At 43.3% G+C, this 15,000-nt stretch overlaps 1 protein-coding gene across 1 annotated transcript; it reads left to right on the top strand.

Moving 5' to 3' along the window:
• Positions 1 to 7,784: 7,784 nt before the first annotated feature.
• On the top strand, positions 7,785 to 11,005 carry LOC127905521 (uncharacterized). The gene is given in 2 exon segments (XM_052454361.1): positions 7,785 to 10,698; positions 10,700 to 11,005. Coding segments are annotated over 2 exon segments (252 nt in total). The 5' UTR covers positions 7,785 to 10,563; the 3' UTR covers positions 10,817 to 11,005.
• The last annotated feature ends 3,995 nt before the right edge of the window (positions 11,006 to 15,000 follow it).

The raw sequence follows: 15,000 nt of genomic DNA on the forward strand, positions 1-15,000 counted from the left end.
CCTGGTCACTCTCCTGCTTGCCACCAGTTTGGTTGCTAGTTCTTTGGACTTATGAATGAGGACAGCTGCTCGCCAATCAGGCAGTCAGATATGCCATATGTCTCTCTCGAGGCAGGCTTCTCCAAAATCATTCATGAAGAAAGAAGTCAAGCCCAAGCCCCGGCAGATATATAGGATTCTGCCGACCACGACCCATGCTTTTGGTTTATCTTGGATCTAGATCGAGGTCCGGGCAACCACAACGAGCAACCTAACCTACCTATCTGAAATCGTCCCTGTCAGATGCAGCGAATGCGGCTAAAGTAGCCAAAGTTGTATGAATAGCGAATCGAGGATCTGGATCTGGTGAGAAGTATGCCAGAGGAAGGTTGAAGACTGCAGAGCCAAGGACAAGGTCGAAGACAGAAGGGAAGTAGGGTTACCAAAGCCGAGGACAACAACGCAAGGCGTATCCAAGCCGTAAGGCTATACTTAATGATACCTGGACATTGATCCATGGACTTAGTGAAAAATGCTCTGGACCCTTACCTTCCTTACCTTAATTAATATGATTGATTAAAACTTAATCACATCACTAAAGCCTCTCCAGATGATACTCTTGCACATCCAGATACAAGTCTTGTCATCGTGTTCCCCTAGACGATGTATAGACATGTCTAAACCCGGGTCTCTACCCAAACGACACTCGCACTTACACCCACACTCATGCAACCTTTTGCGTGCTGACTTTCTGCAAGTTGAATTAATCGTCCCCCGATGATTAGTCGTGACTCGTCAGGTCGACAGATAGTATACATCATGCATTAGATTAGTACGTAGCGCCTACATTCTTCAATCCAAACAAACTCACTTTTTAGCAATAAATCCCGATTGGTGTTCCGAAGGCCTAGCGAGTTAAACGAGTTCCTTTTTTTTTTTCAAAGGCGGTCCTTTTTTTTCTTTCCCCGGACCGATGACTCGCTTGTTCAGTACTGCTAACTATTATAGGAGGATGCCGTCCCCTAAGGACTACCAGTAGTTTCGGTTGTTGAATCTCATGCAAGTTAGGTTGTGGTTGTATTGGCTGCAAGCGGAACGAAGGCGCTGTAGGTGTGTGTTGACCATGCGCTCTCGCGTCATGTAATGTCGTATGTATGTATGATAGAGGTGGTGTGGTGATTGACCTCAATGCTAATAGTTATCCCCAAGCCAAGGTTCAACGAATGAATGAAGCTATGATCCGGATAGAGATGATGGTCTTCCTCTGATGTCTCCAAGCCAAGCCGGCCAGGAGAGAATAGATAGGCGAAGCAGCCAATAGCAGTCTGTTCTCGCCTATCGATAGATAGCAGGTTGCTTCCAAGCTCAAACCATTTGAAACTGAATTGCGACTTTTTTCTTTTTATTGATAGAGTGGTATGTATTCTCCGCCCCTCTAAAATAAAGTAGAGGGAGAGAACTGGAAGAGAGAAAGAAAAAGAGCAAGGGATTTACAAGTCTAATGGGAGAAGAATGGCTGACACGTTGACTGCCTTCGAGACTCAAAAATCTAACCCGACGCGACCCCCCCGGGGCGGACCCCAACCGAAAGGCGCTAGACGGAGGCCAGCTGCTTTCTTTATCTCGCTTGCCCTTAGTCTAAAACCTTGCCGCGAGAGAGTTTTTCTCCAATGAGAATAAAAAAAGTTTTTGGGCAAGACAAGAAAGGAACTCGCCCTTCACCACCAAGAGATAAGAGCTGATTGCTGGCGATGACTTGGTGAAGGGAATCTATGAGAGAAGGTTCTCGAACCGGAACTTCCAAAGACCCAATTTTTGGAATACACGTAGATCCGCAGATCCAGTGTTTGAAGTTATTCTAGTGTGTTTCGATTTAGGGATTTCACAGTTCAGACAGAGACGTTGTTGAGTATGTGGCTTGACTTACTCCAAGGTGACTCGACGTTTCGATTGAGCTTTGATACATTTAGTGTATCTCTTAGTTGGTGCGCTGCAACTGAGCCACTGCTCTTCAGGGCGCTTAGGTGGAAATTTCCTAAATCAAGTTTCTGGGGGGCAACTATGGGAACGAGACTAAGCCCCCCCTTACTCTAGCCTTCCTTCGGTACTTTTGTTAAGTTATGGCTTCTTTAGGGGAGATTTCGAGGTTACAAAGACGTGTTCTGTTCTTGATACTTCTGATGAGACGGTACGTGCCAAGTCTTCGGACTCATCGGAAGACGGGTCATCACCGGGTTCTGTTTGGCCTCCGGGATTGTCATATATGACAACCGATGTTGCTCGTGACACTGAAAATCCTTGGCTTTTTTTCCAACCTCGCCCTTGCTCTCGTTCGCCGAGATTCCGTTTCAAACAACTGAGCAAGAGGGGTGTCGGAATCGATTTCGGGGACCATTTTGCCCTTCTTTTTCCGCCTTACCCACCTTGTTAACTAGCGGAAACCTTCCAATCATCAGAAATTTCCTCTTTGGCGAGAAAGAAAAAGAAAGGCTACTTACTAGCTTTGCGCTAGGAGCTTGCGCGTGGGCCCAAGCTCTATAGGAAAGAAAATAGCATAGGCATCGCAGCGGCTACTCTTTTGCGTTAGGAGTTATGTTATTGTCGTTTAGTTTATTATTTAGGAGTGAAAAGGAAGATCTTTATGAGATGAACGTAATCTATATCTCTCTGGTTAGGAACAATTCAATAGCTATAGCTTGCTTTAGGGGTCTTAACATCGAATCACACATAGCGAGCGGCTACTACTTTCTTTGCTGCTTCGCTTTAGGAACAATAAGGTTGCTGTAGAACCACATAGCTTGCCCCGAAACTATGGCATTAATAGGCAGGGCTTAGCGGTACAGTAGGCAGGCTGTTGAATCCTTCGCAAATGTTGCAACTACTTAAGGCCATTCGAGCGAGTCTCCTCAACATCAGAATGGAACTAGCCCAGCTTTTCTATCTCCATCCCTTCCAGTACTGAGTGATTTATTGCAGCAAGTTATTGCTGACTTGAGCATGAGCCAGGGTACAACTTATTCTGCTGTTCTGCTAATACTGTGCAGAAGGCGTCAAGTACTCCGCTTCGCCCCTTGTCTGTCAGTTCATCTTCTAACGTGTCGAGACTTGGCGCATATTATGTATGTGTTTAAAGCCCACTTGCCGACTCGGGCCATGGATACCTTTACTTGACCTTCTTTGAAAGATTCCGATGCTCCTTAACCCTTAATTCAGCTACTACCCTTATAGTACTAATTTCATTACCTACTTTATCCTTCGTAGTGATTTGAGACTTTCTAGTCGAGGCCAGACAAAACCAACCATTGCAGCTAGACCACTGCATTCCTATGTTTTACGGTCTATATCTTTAGCGATCGACGGAAGGCATCTCTGATCTACCGATTCACCACTGAACGGCTTTGGCTTTCTTCTTCTACTCGACCGATATAGTAAAAGATCTGTATGGTCTTGTTCGAATGCCCTTAATTTCACTGCGACCTTTTTCTATGAATTCCATCACTCAAAGCTTCTCCATTTGGTTCTTCAGATTGATTCTCAACCTTAGCATCCATCCGGATCGGATCCCTCTCCATTTCATTTGTTCACATTTTTCCACGGACTCTCGAGCTTTGGTGGATTTCTGAATGAAAGTGTGGATCTGGGAATCCATGTTCTTTCTGCATTCAACTGCCCCAAGGACTTGCTGCATTGTATTGATGACTTCTTCTTCAAGAGCAAGTACCTTAGCTCTTTGTCCTTTACCATCCCAACTTCTTCTATGGTGTAAGAACAGGACAATAATCTCATAGGACTCATATCTTATCGAGAAGTACAATCTGTATTCAAGGAAGTAAGAGAGTCTGGCTATAACTACAGGACCTATATGCAAAGTCAAGAGCATTCTAGTTTATTGGTTCATAGTCCTACCCCTGTTGAAGAGAGGCTAGTACTCTACCCAAGGCATACTCTATCCAAAGGCTTTCTCAATATGGGATGTATATGGATCCATGCGATAAGGTTGACCCTCCGCCTTAGATATTCAAAGGTCTAACTCTACTAAAAACAATATTCGATCCACTTTCCTTCTATCTCTTTTCCCTGTTCTCTATCTATAAAGTTCCTTACACTTGTAGACATAAGCATGAAAAGTCGTCCTTGTAAAATAGAAGGATTAGAGACTTTCTTGTTTACAGGTTTCCAGGTATCCATGATGTCTATGCCTTGTCCTTCATGACTGCTCACGACTTCATACGACTTACTATAAGATCCATTCCCTTCTCACTACCAAGGTATACTAGGAGGAAGGATAAGACTTGATTGCGACCTTCCTGTGTGATAGCCGTCTAGTAGTAGCTATCGTAGACCCCTAGTGTAAGCTCATGTACCCTATTCCTTGGGTATGCTATGTGACTCCAGTAGAGCTATTGGATAAAGGATTGATTCGAGTAACCCAGTAGAAGAATAAGAGGTTTCCCAGGTTATTTCAAAGATACCCAAGCTAAGTACTCAATACCAAGACATATGTGCAGAAAGTCCGGAAGCAGCTGTGCTGTGCCTATTAAAGCACAAAAGAGGAAGTGTTTCCTATACTTGAGCATACATAATCTCTCATCAAGCTCATTCTGACTTAAATATAATAAGGTATCTTTGGAAGAGGGACTCTAGACTATCCAACTCCAACGCGGATAATAGGAGACTTTACTAGAATGAGAGCATCATAGGAATAAGGAAAAACAATGAACCTAGACTCTAAGATCTTTCCAACTTTCTATCCTTGGTGTGAATGAGAATGCTAGTGTGTCCATAGAGGGTAGGCCTAGATCCTTTCATCTGAATAGAGTCTTTTTCTCGCATGGTAGGAGGTTAGAGAGATAGCACTTACTGATATGCACAAGCTATGTGAGCAATGAAGGAATTAGAGGGCTTTGGTACTACTGTATACATATTGACTAGATAGAATCATAGGTTTACCATTTAGACTTCATATGAAAGCATGGGAAAATGGATTCAACATACTAAGACAATACACCCCTGGAGCTAGTAGACAGATAGGCTGATTTGAGAAAAGCCAAGGTTCACCTAAGAGGAGCAAAGCAAGTTCTAGTGGTGGGGGGTCTTCCTGGTCCCATTTCAGTCTTTTTCATCGACATAGTCAGAAGCAATGGATGTTGAAAAACGCACAAGCGAAAGACCTTAGTCAGCGGAAGAAGACACTCTCAATCCGATCTAGCAAGAAATGCTTTACCGATAAAGTCAAGCGAGAGACAGTAGATTCTTTCTTACTTTTCCAAGAAATTTGACTAGTGCCAAGAAAGATGCAGTATCCAGTTGTAGAGCGACGCGTCATAGGGAAGCTGGCCCAATCTGAATCACAATAAGCACGGAGCTGTGTAGAAGACTGAGATGAAATAAGAATGCCTTTGCCAGCCCGATGGACTTGTGAAGTGGACAGAAGTTCCATAATCGATATCTGGGCAGGAAGATTTTCTTCAACTGGTTGGGTCTGTATGAGATATAGAAAGATGGCTTCGACAAAGCAGGCTGAGTCCCAACTGGACTGTGGCTGCGAATGAAAAATTCTTCCAGATCTGGTGGTATTGACTGATGCTGTCTCTAGTACAAGGGTATTGATGCAAAGATCATCAAGCCTCAATGGAATGGACCTAGCCAAGTGTAGGATAGCCGTTCTGCTAGGCTTCCCCGCCATGTCGATGGGAGACAGAGTGTGGGAAAACTTGTTAAGAAAACTCATTGAAGTAACAGACATGATACCTTTTCAAAGATTCCTTTCTCGAGAATGAGCACTGTAAACTATCCGCTTCAAAAGGAAAAAAAGAGGAACCTTAGTACCAAATGCTTGGCAATCCGGTGGGGGTGAAGGGGAGGGTTTAAATAAAACAAAGAGATAAAATGAAAAGAAAATTTTCCATTTATCAATATAATGAGGTAGACGGTTCTGCTATAATCTCAACTGAACCCACTCGTTATTCACCTGGATCGAAATTTCCATTTCAGAATCTTCTCCATCTGAAAGAAGTTGTTCTATCGGGGGCCCCCAGGTCTCAGTTTCGCTTCTTCCACTATGAGCGGAAATGAACTGACTTCTTCTTCTTCTCCCCAACCAAAAAATCTGAATGACGACTTTACTAAGATTTCTCGTTTCTTTCAAGAAAGAATGGAGGAACTAGGACTTGACTTGCCATCTACTTGGTCTCTACTTTCTCCGTATGGTGCTTGGGGAAGATGAGGTGCTAGACCCCTCTTCGCTATCTGATGTTTACTCTAACCTTGTAGAGTGTGGATTTAGAAGTTGCTATTGGGAAGAGTTTTTCGACTTTATTCAATTAGTTTATGGAATCATCTAAATGTTTTGTCGAGCCCTGCTTTCTGGTTTGATGTTATAAACTATGGATTAGTAATTTAGTGAGGGATTGGGGTTATGGTCGGGAAGACCCCCGGACGTAGTCTGTTGCAGGGCGAACCGGGTAACCAAAGTCACGAGTCGAATAAAAGGTAGTTCGCTGAATGCAAGAGGTGTTGGTTCGAATCCAACTCGTGAGAATAAAGACAGACTAAGGGCAGAAAGATGTGTTATGTTAAATGGCAGAATCCGTGCGTGAGAACAGAAGGGAAATGGATCAAGCTTTACTGAACTACGGTTGGTTTGGGTCAAGCCGGGGAGAAAAAAAGTACCAGCCACGTCTTGACAAGGAAAGCGAATGCTTAACGCGAGCAATTCCAAGATCGGGTTCTGCCACCAACTCGACTTCGGTAGTTGATATGGTTTCTTTCACCAGGAGGTGTCTAATAGTCAGGAGTTAGTCAGCGGAGCCTGAGAATTCCAAAATGAGTCAGCGCGGGTAGCACCAGTCTTGATTGACTTTCCTTCTTTCAAGTCAGAATGTGTTCCTGCTGCAAGAGTGGCAGAAAAGGGCCGTTGTCTACACTGATGTCAGGAGAAGAGGGGGGCCGGAGAAGACGAAGAAGCTCCCCTTTTTTATTGAATTTAGTACTGGAGCGGAGGACAAGGTCTTTCTTTCTGAGAGCTCTACCACTTCTAGAGGATGAGCATCTTTTTCCACTGATTGGGAGAAAGCATCAGCTGCTTCGGATACGTAAGCTGCTATTGACAAATATAGCTATTCCTTAGCTCAGTGCTTGTTCACCTTAGCTCATGTTCATTAGCGAATCTTAGCTCTTCGATTCATTAATCGACCACACCTGATTTCGCTACAAGCCTCTTTGGCACTGGTAGCCTAGAGGGGGGAAGAATGGGTAACTAGAATAAAGACTGAGCCTTAGCATGCAATGCAGAGAAGAAGGGGTAAGCGATCACAAGAAAGCTCTATGCTAGGATCTCCTGGAATCGCTTTCAGACTATCGACTCTGATAGGATTCTCTTTTTCCGGGTGAACTCTTTCAAGAAAGTCAAGTGCCCTCCCGGCCTCCTAGCTTCAGAAACTGCTTGCTGTGACTTAGGATTTATGACTTCCTTTCCATAGGTGCTTGACTTGTGGCGAAGGGAAAGGCCTGTTTCAACTAGATTTTCTGCAAAATGGAATAATCTTGGAGAAAGAGTACCGCCCCGAAGCTTCTTTAAAGAGGCTAGGCTGATTCTTCTCTTACTAGACTACTTTTTCTGATAGAGCAGATAAGCCTGACAAGTAGGTGGAAGTCTTCTTTTTTGGTTGAAAGCACACATCAAAATGACTTGGAAATCAGTAACTAAGTGAGAGAATGGCTTAGATGAAATGCAGTTCGCGCATACAAAGAATCATTCTATCCTTTCTCGCTGCCGTCAAGGAGTAAGAAAAGAGTGAGAAATGCTTCCTTAGGAAAGGCTAAGAATACCTAGTAGATCTCAAAGGATGGTATGAAGAGTCAGGTAATTCCTATGTTGATCATGGATCAAAGAGTGGCTATGGGTAGGATCTATAAGAAGGAATTCCTACTCTTTTCTAGTGATCTAACTAATCCCACCACTTCCTTATTTTCTAACTAAGAGACTTATGTTCGGCTTCTTTGTTCAGATAGAGCTAAGGCATGGCATGGACTAATAAAGCAAGAAGAGAAGTACAATGCCTAAGATCTAGAATAGAGAGAATCTGTGGAATGCTTTGAATATACAATAGACCCAAGGTAGCAGCTTACTATATCCATTTAACTTCTAGAGAGTCTAGGTTTCTAATTATAGGCTACGTTAGAGGGTGGAGTAGAGGATTGACCAACCCCACTAAGAGAGTTTGACAAGTGATCCCAGGATGCAAACTTCCCTATCTTACTTTCAATACCTTGTATCCTATCGTTTATCTTCTTTGCTAGAAGGTTCCATTCAACTGTAAAAGCATGTGCATCTACTACCCTGTCCCTGACAAGAGGTTCAAGAAGGGTCCAATGGCTTTATTCTTTTATCTTTGACTTCGCTGCACTCACGACTTAAGAGTCTTCCACAGTGCTAGCACTAGGCACCTCTAATTAGGATATATACAGACAAGGTACGTGATACTTGTTTACAGGGACTTTAGACACTTGATCTCAACAGAGAAGTCTTTCTTTCACACCACTTTTCACGTATATAATGACTCAGTAAACTCGTTCAATCTTAAATATGAAACTTGGAAAGAGTCCATATATAAATCAACAATGCTAGAACTAATTAGAGTAGTTTAAAGTAAAGTAAAATAGTACAATTCCTTTAGAGCATCCGCAAGTGGAGTGTAAAGAAGAATGAATAGATGGGAGATCGATCCTTACTTACTGGTTGGTGATAGGACTGACTCAATGGAGTGAATGGATAGACGAGTTTTCATTTGTTGGTTGAATGGCAGAGTTCTCAAGATCCCTCTCCTCTTATAGATACGACCTGCTAACCTTAATCTTTTAAGAGAACCCTCTTAATAAACCCTATAAATAACTGGGAGAGGGTATATCCTACATCTTTCTTCAAAGAGTGCCCCTAGCAGGGATCCATGTAAAAGAGGGTTCCGTTCGGATAGACACGGCAGTTGATACACTACTAGAGTAAGGTTTCCCCCTTTGATTGAGATAGAATTTATAGATCCGTTGTCTAGTAGCGTGACGCACTATGATCGGCATCAAATGCAGGACTAGAACCCCACTTCTTTTAGAAACTCATTTCGTCGCTCTTGGGCTCTCGCTTTCAGTAAAATGAACCTTGGTATTTCATTTGCTGTTCAAGAATACGCTGTGGCACTTTCTGATTTTCTAGAATCAGTTCTTTTCGCAATTGAATTTGAAGGAACTGCACATTCACAATGGCAAGAGGAAGACATTTCAAGAATGGGTTGACTTCAATTTGGCAAATGAGTTAGGGACCAAGGTCTATAGACTGGCGCCTTCTATTTGCAGTAGCCGTCCATACTAGATGGGCTTGGAGAAATAAGGCGGAACATGAGCCCAGTTGGACCAGGCCGTCCAAGCCCACTTTGGAAATCATGAGAAGGGCGAACGAAGCCCATAGCGCCAATCAGAAGCAAATATCTAACCACAGCAAAGAAAAAGTTCTGGTCCACCCCCACATGATGATTGGGTTAAAATCCATCTTGATGGATCTGTTAGTGGCAACCCTAGTCCAGCTGGAGCCGGGTTTCATTTATTGAATTAAAAGACGGAAATCCAATATCAATAATAGACTCAGCTGAACCTTGTATTGTCAAACTCGTCTGATGGTAACGGTCCACTTTTGCTGATATTATTATAAATAAGGTGGGGTTCGGGGGGGCTCTCCCCCCTGAAACCAATCGTCATGGCTTATAGTAGAGTAGATTTTAGCATGCAAAATCGGATTGTATGTGAGCTTCCTTTGAGGAGAAGGCAATTGTCTTTGTAGACTACCCCATTCAGCCTTAACGCACCAATGGCTAAGAAGGCCGGTCGTAGATCAGGGGACTCATTGTACTGGTTACTGCTATAGCTAGTGCTAGTGCTGTACTGACTTACTGTACTGGTGCTAGTGGACTTACAGAGCTGTAAAGAGTACTATCTTGACTGGTAAAAAGAAAGCGTCTGATCAGATCTATCAAGAGATAGTGGTTCGCCCTCACTTCGATCGTCTAAGCAAGGACTAGGCTGTCGAGTGAGGATTGGCCGATGGGAGTTTCATCGGTACAAATAGGCCGGTTAAAGACGAGTAGGCAGGGTACGACGAAGCCCGCGGGGTGACACATGGTTGTACTGGTCAGCTTTGGGCTGGAGATCACCGATTGACTGAGCGTGCTTTGGCAGCTCGTGGTGGAGTACTCTCTGACGGATTCGCTCTATTTCCTATTCTTGAGGGAGTGATCGAGATTAAGCCGCGTGGCGAAAAACAAAGGACTATTCGCTCTTTGGGGTGGGCCTTTCGTACTCAAATCCGAACGGGGAAAGGACAATTATTCAGCGCACTCAAATCTAGTGGATCTGGTTCACTATTCATGAAAAGCCAGGGTTGAAATGTTAGGGTCAAGAATTCTTACTAATAATAAGAAAGGGTTAAGTAAGGGCCTCCAACGCCTATAAATAGAAGCTTCTTTCTCTATTTGGCAAAGAGAGACGTAGAAGTCAGAAAGAAAGACTTTCAGTAACACTTATTCCAACAACACTCTTATGGATATCGCTGGAAGACTTGCAACAATTCAGCAAGAAATAGGTCAGGTGGAAAACGAGAAACTCCAACGAGAGCAAATGCTTGGTCTCTTCTGGGAACACATGCCGGCGATCGATCCAAGTCTCATACGAGGATCGTATGCTGGCTATACAGAATCAAATCCAAGCCCTCGAAAACCGAAAGAGGGCCCTCCTTCTCGAACAGCAGGAGCTTCTTGTTCAGGCTGCCACACGTGATCCCCCGAAAGATTAAAAGAAATGAGCATTAGCTCTTTCTAAATAAAATAAGGAGTCCGTCGACCAAAAGTAGTGTGTGTTCCAGGGCTTTCTATCTACTCCTATCCAAAGTAGATTGCTTTTATTTGGTGTGTTTGCATGTATGGTATGGGAAAACCCCTAGTGTAAAATGTTTACTACTGTTAGCTATGCTAATATAATAATTAATTAATACTTATTCCCAGAAAAAAATCCCTTTTTGAAAAAGGTGGGTTAACTAACGAAAGAAAGATGGAACCAGATGCGTTCTTAAAAGAAAGCGCTTTGCCTTACCTATGATGAAAGGAATAATAGACTTACATCACGATCGACTAAAATAAAAGGAAAGTCGCCCCAGATAGGGAGATATGGGTTCAAATCCAATTCGTGAGCACATGGGTAATGAAGCAAGGCTATTCAATAGCCTTCTTTGTCATTTGAAAATTGGAATTATTGGATTTATAAGCCGTGGAGCCAAAGATGCTGCCCTCTATCAAAATCAGACTTGTACCATCGTTCCCCGTCCTTTTCGGATAAGAAAGTTAGTAGCTCGCAAGTGGTTATACCAAGGAAGCGTGATGCGGGGGCACACACAAAAGCCCGACATATATTCAGCTTGCCACACTTTGGATGATAGTAAAAACCCTGGACCTAAATAGCCCTTTTGGAGAGAAAAGAAAATTGACACTTAAAACCAACCCTCGAAGAAGGGTCAATACCATTGGGTTACGAAGCGACTCGAGGGGTCATACATTGTACAACAAGCGTTTGAATTATGGAATGGTGCGAAACAAAATGTTCAATATTTACACAAATGGGGTTCCCCTCCCGGAGCGTGTTTATTAGCTCCCCCATCATCATATTTACATGAGCTAATACTCCAACGCCCTTGAATTGAAAGGTCCATTGTAACGAAAAAAAGTGGAAAAAAGACCTCCACGTCCCAGAATGAAACAAAGACCAGAGGGCAAAGACTCAGTGGCATTTTTGCTTTTGCCTTACTGAATGCCGGGTCGTACTGATGAGACATCGAACGGATTAAGTGGGTCCCGTATGGTAAGATGGATGGGAAAGGCTGATAAAGAATTCCCTTCTGTGAACAATGGATAGATATGATTTTGAGGAGTCTATCTGGAGGCTTGTAGTGCGGGATCGCTGAACAATCAAAAAAGGCCAATACTGACCCTAGTGATAACGTGCCTACCCCAACCACGCATCGACCTCACAGCCTCCCAGCTCAAATGACAAGCATAACGAATTCTATAGTATAGCCTCGCCCCATGTTGCGGAAGCTCCGTTTTTCCGTAAATTTATTTCTCATAAATGGGTGAAATGGGTCTCGGGCTGTTAAGAATGAGATAATTCTAGAGGCGGAGGGGGAAGGAAGTCACGGAACACAAAGTGGATTCCATATGTATTGAAAGAGTTCGGTTCACAACAGCCGATTCCATATCCATAGGCATTCTGGCTTGATGAATGCTATCTTGCTTGAAAAATCCCTTCCTTCTTATTTGCCTTATTCAACAAAACAAAGGGTATAAGACTTCTCTCATCCCACTACCGCACTATCCATGTCTTATTCTTAGACTCTCCTACCTGCTCCAAGATGATAGATCGGATGAAAACAAGAGAGAAGGAGCTGCTATTGAATCCGGTCTTAGATGGTTGGAAGACAGAAGCAATAGCATGATAGGAATAGCAGATTTAATAGAGATCACATCACAATAGGATGAAAACGAGACTTCTTATCTGCTTTCACGTGGAAATGGGATAATGTCAAAATGCCTTTGAAAAGCAACTAGTCTTGATGCCAGTCTGGTTCAAGGACACAAAGAGCTCAGTTCGTTAGACGTCTCAAGACTTTCAGAGGAAGAAGAGAAACTGGAGGTCACGATCCAGCGTTTGATTGCCAAAAAAGAGGATACAAAAACTCAGTTGCTTCGTGATTTGAACAATGAAAAGGTATCTAAGGATTTGGCAGAATGGAAAAACTTTGAAGAGGAGATCAAACGAGCAGATGACAACTGGTATGGGGGAAAAGAGAGACTAGCTCAAGCCAACACCAGTTGGCAACTTTTCAAGGAGCTGTAAAAGCTTTCCAATTTATAAGGGTTGGATTTCAATTCATGTAACTTTACTTCGATTTTCCCTTTCGAATCAGAACTTCCCTCAGTCTTCTCTTCATTTGGCTTTACCGCCACTTACACTGGGCCAACTTCACTCGAGTCAAACTTGGCCTCACGGAAGTTTGAACAAGCGGGTGAATCAAATTCTTTAACTGGGTCTTTTTTGGTCTTAAAAACTTTGACTTCCCATTTTCTGTACTGCATCGTTCAAAAATTTACCACAGTCTGCTTTTCCGGAGAACTCCCTCCCTTTTGATTTGAAGACTTTCTTGCTTGCCGCCGGCTCAAGCTACAGTCTATCTCCTCCCCTTCCTACCCTATCCTCCTCAATGGATCTCCGCATGGCTAGTTCCGAGGTACAAATGGCATTCGACCCCCTCTCCCCGTTTGTTTTGTGCATGGAGAGACTCTCACAGGCCATTAGCAAGGCAGTGGATTTTGGGGCCTGGAAGCCTGGGAAGAGATGGGCCGAAGTTATCTCCCCTCTTCTTCGCCGGCGACCTTATTCTCTTTGCGGAGGCAAGGTTAGACCAAGTGCAGATTATCTCGGAGTGCTGCTTTTTGCGCTAGTTCCGGGCAGAAAGTGAGTGATTCTAAGACCAGAATCTTCTGCTCTCGTAATGTTCCCGCTTCCTTAGCCAATCGGTTGAGTACTGGTTTCGGATTTGAATTGACTAACAACCTGGGCCGTTACTGGGGAATGCCTCTTCTCCATGAGAGGCTTAACTTAACAAGAGCACGTTCAGGTTCATAGTGGATAAAGTGCAGCAGAGATTGAATGGGTGGAAAGCGCAGCAAGAGAATTCACTGCTTTTGTGCCAACCTTATCGCCTAGAAGCTAAAAGGAATCAATCTAAAAGGGGGGCGAAGTTACGGGCCTCTTTAGAGATAGGGTATGGGGGGGAGCGGCTTTCTTGTGGTAGTAATTGCGAACATCTCTCCTTTTTTCTTAGCGTGCACAGTTTGCTTGCATGCCGCCTTAGGCACATCTCTCTTTCTTAGTTTAACGCTGGCCTACCTAATGAATGAAAATCAGTCTTTTAGTAAGCCGTATATAAGCAGCCGTTTAGTGTATAAGCAATTCTTTAGTGACCGCACCGAAAGGTACGTACGGTGTAGGTTGGTTGAAGATGATGTTACGCGGCGTTCAGAACCAGCCTTGAAGTGAATGAATTAGAAAGAACGAAGAAGTAAGGAAATGAGACGACTCTTTCTTGAACTATATCATAAACAGATCTTCCCCTCCACACCAATCACGAGTTTTTCTTCATTCCTCTCGTATATCGTCGTAACGCCCTTAATGCTAGGTTTTGAAAAAGACTTTTCATGTCATTCCCATTTAGGTCTGATTCGGATCCCTTCGTTGTTTCCTTTTCCTCCCGCACCTTTTTTTCGAAATGAGAAAGAAGATGGTACACTCGAATTGTATTATTTAAGTGCTTATTGCTTGCCAAAGATCCTACTTCTACAATTGGTAGGTCACCGGGTTATTCAAATAAGTTGTGTTTTCCGTGGTTTTCCCATGTTACAACTTCCGTACCAACGATCCGGAATGGATTGGTTAAACATTTCATTAGGGAGCCTGGTTTTGACTCTTATGTGTGGTATTCATTCTCGTTCGGCTCTTGGAATCACATCCAGTAGTGGTTGGAACAGCTCGCAAAATCCAACCACTTCACCTACTTTATTGCCCCCAACGCTTTCTCGTACCTCTATTGAAACAGAATTGTTTCATGTTCTTTCATCGATTGGTTATTTCTCTCCGTTCGTATCTCTTTTTCCAATTTCGGTCTCGATTAGTTTACAAGATTGAATGGCCAATTCTCCTCCGATTCGATTGTTTTCCAAGAATGTCACGCCGGGTATGTAAGCCATGTATCTGGGAAGAACTTTCAAGAAGGGCTTTCGGTTTTGTTTTTTGCACCCTGTTTTGGTCTTGCTTGCAGCTATTTAAATAAGAAAGTCTAATGAAAAAAAGAAAAAGAGAGATCGCAGATCGAGCGTTAAATGAGTTAGTTTACTAACTCGACCAGCCAGAGGAAGAGGATGTTGACTA

Source organism: Populus trichocarpa, chromosome 7, assembly GCF_000002775.5.
Source record: "Populus trichocarpa isolate Nisqually-1 chromosome 7, P.trichocarpa_v4.1, whole genome shotgun sequence".
Classification (NCBI taxonomy): Eukaryota; Viridiplantae; Streptophyta; class Magnoliopsida; order Malpighiales; family Salicaceae; genus Populus; species Populus trichocarpa.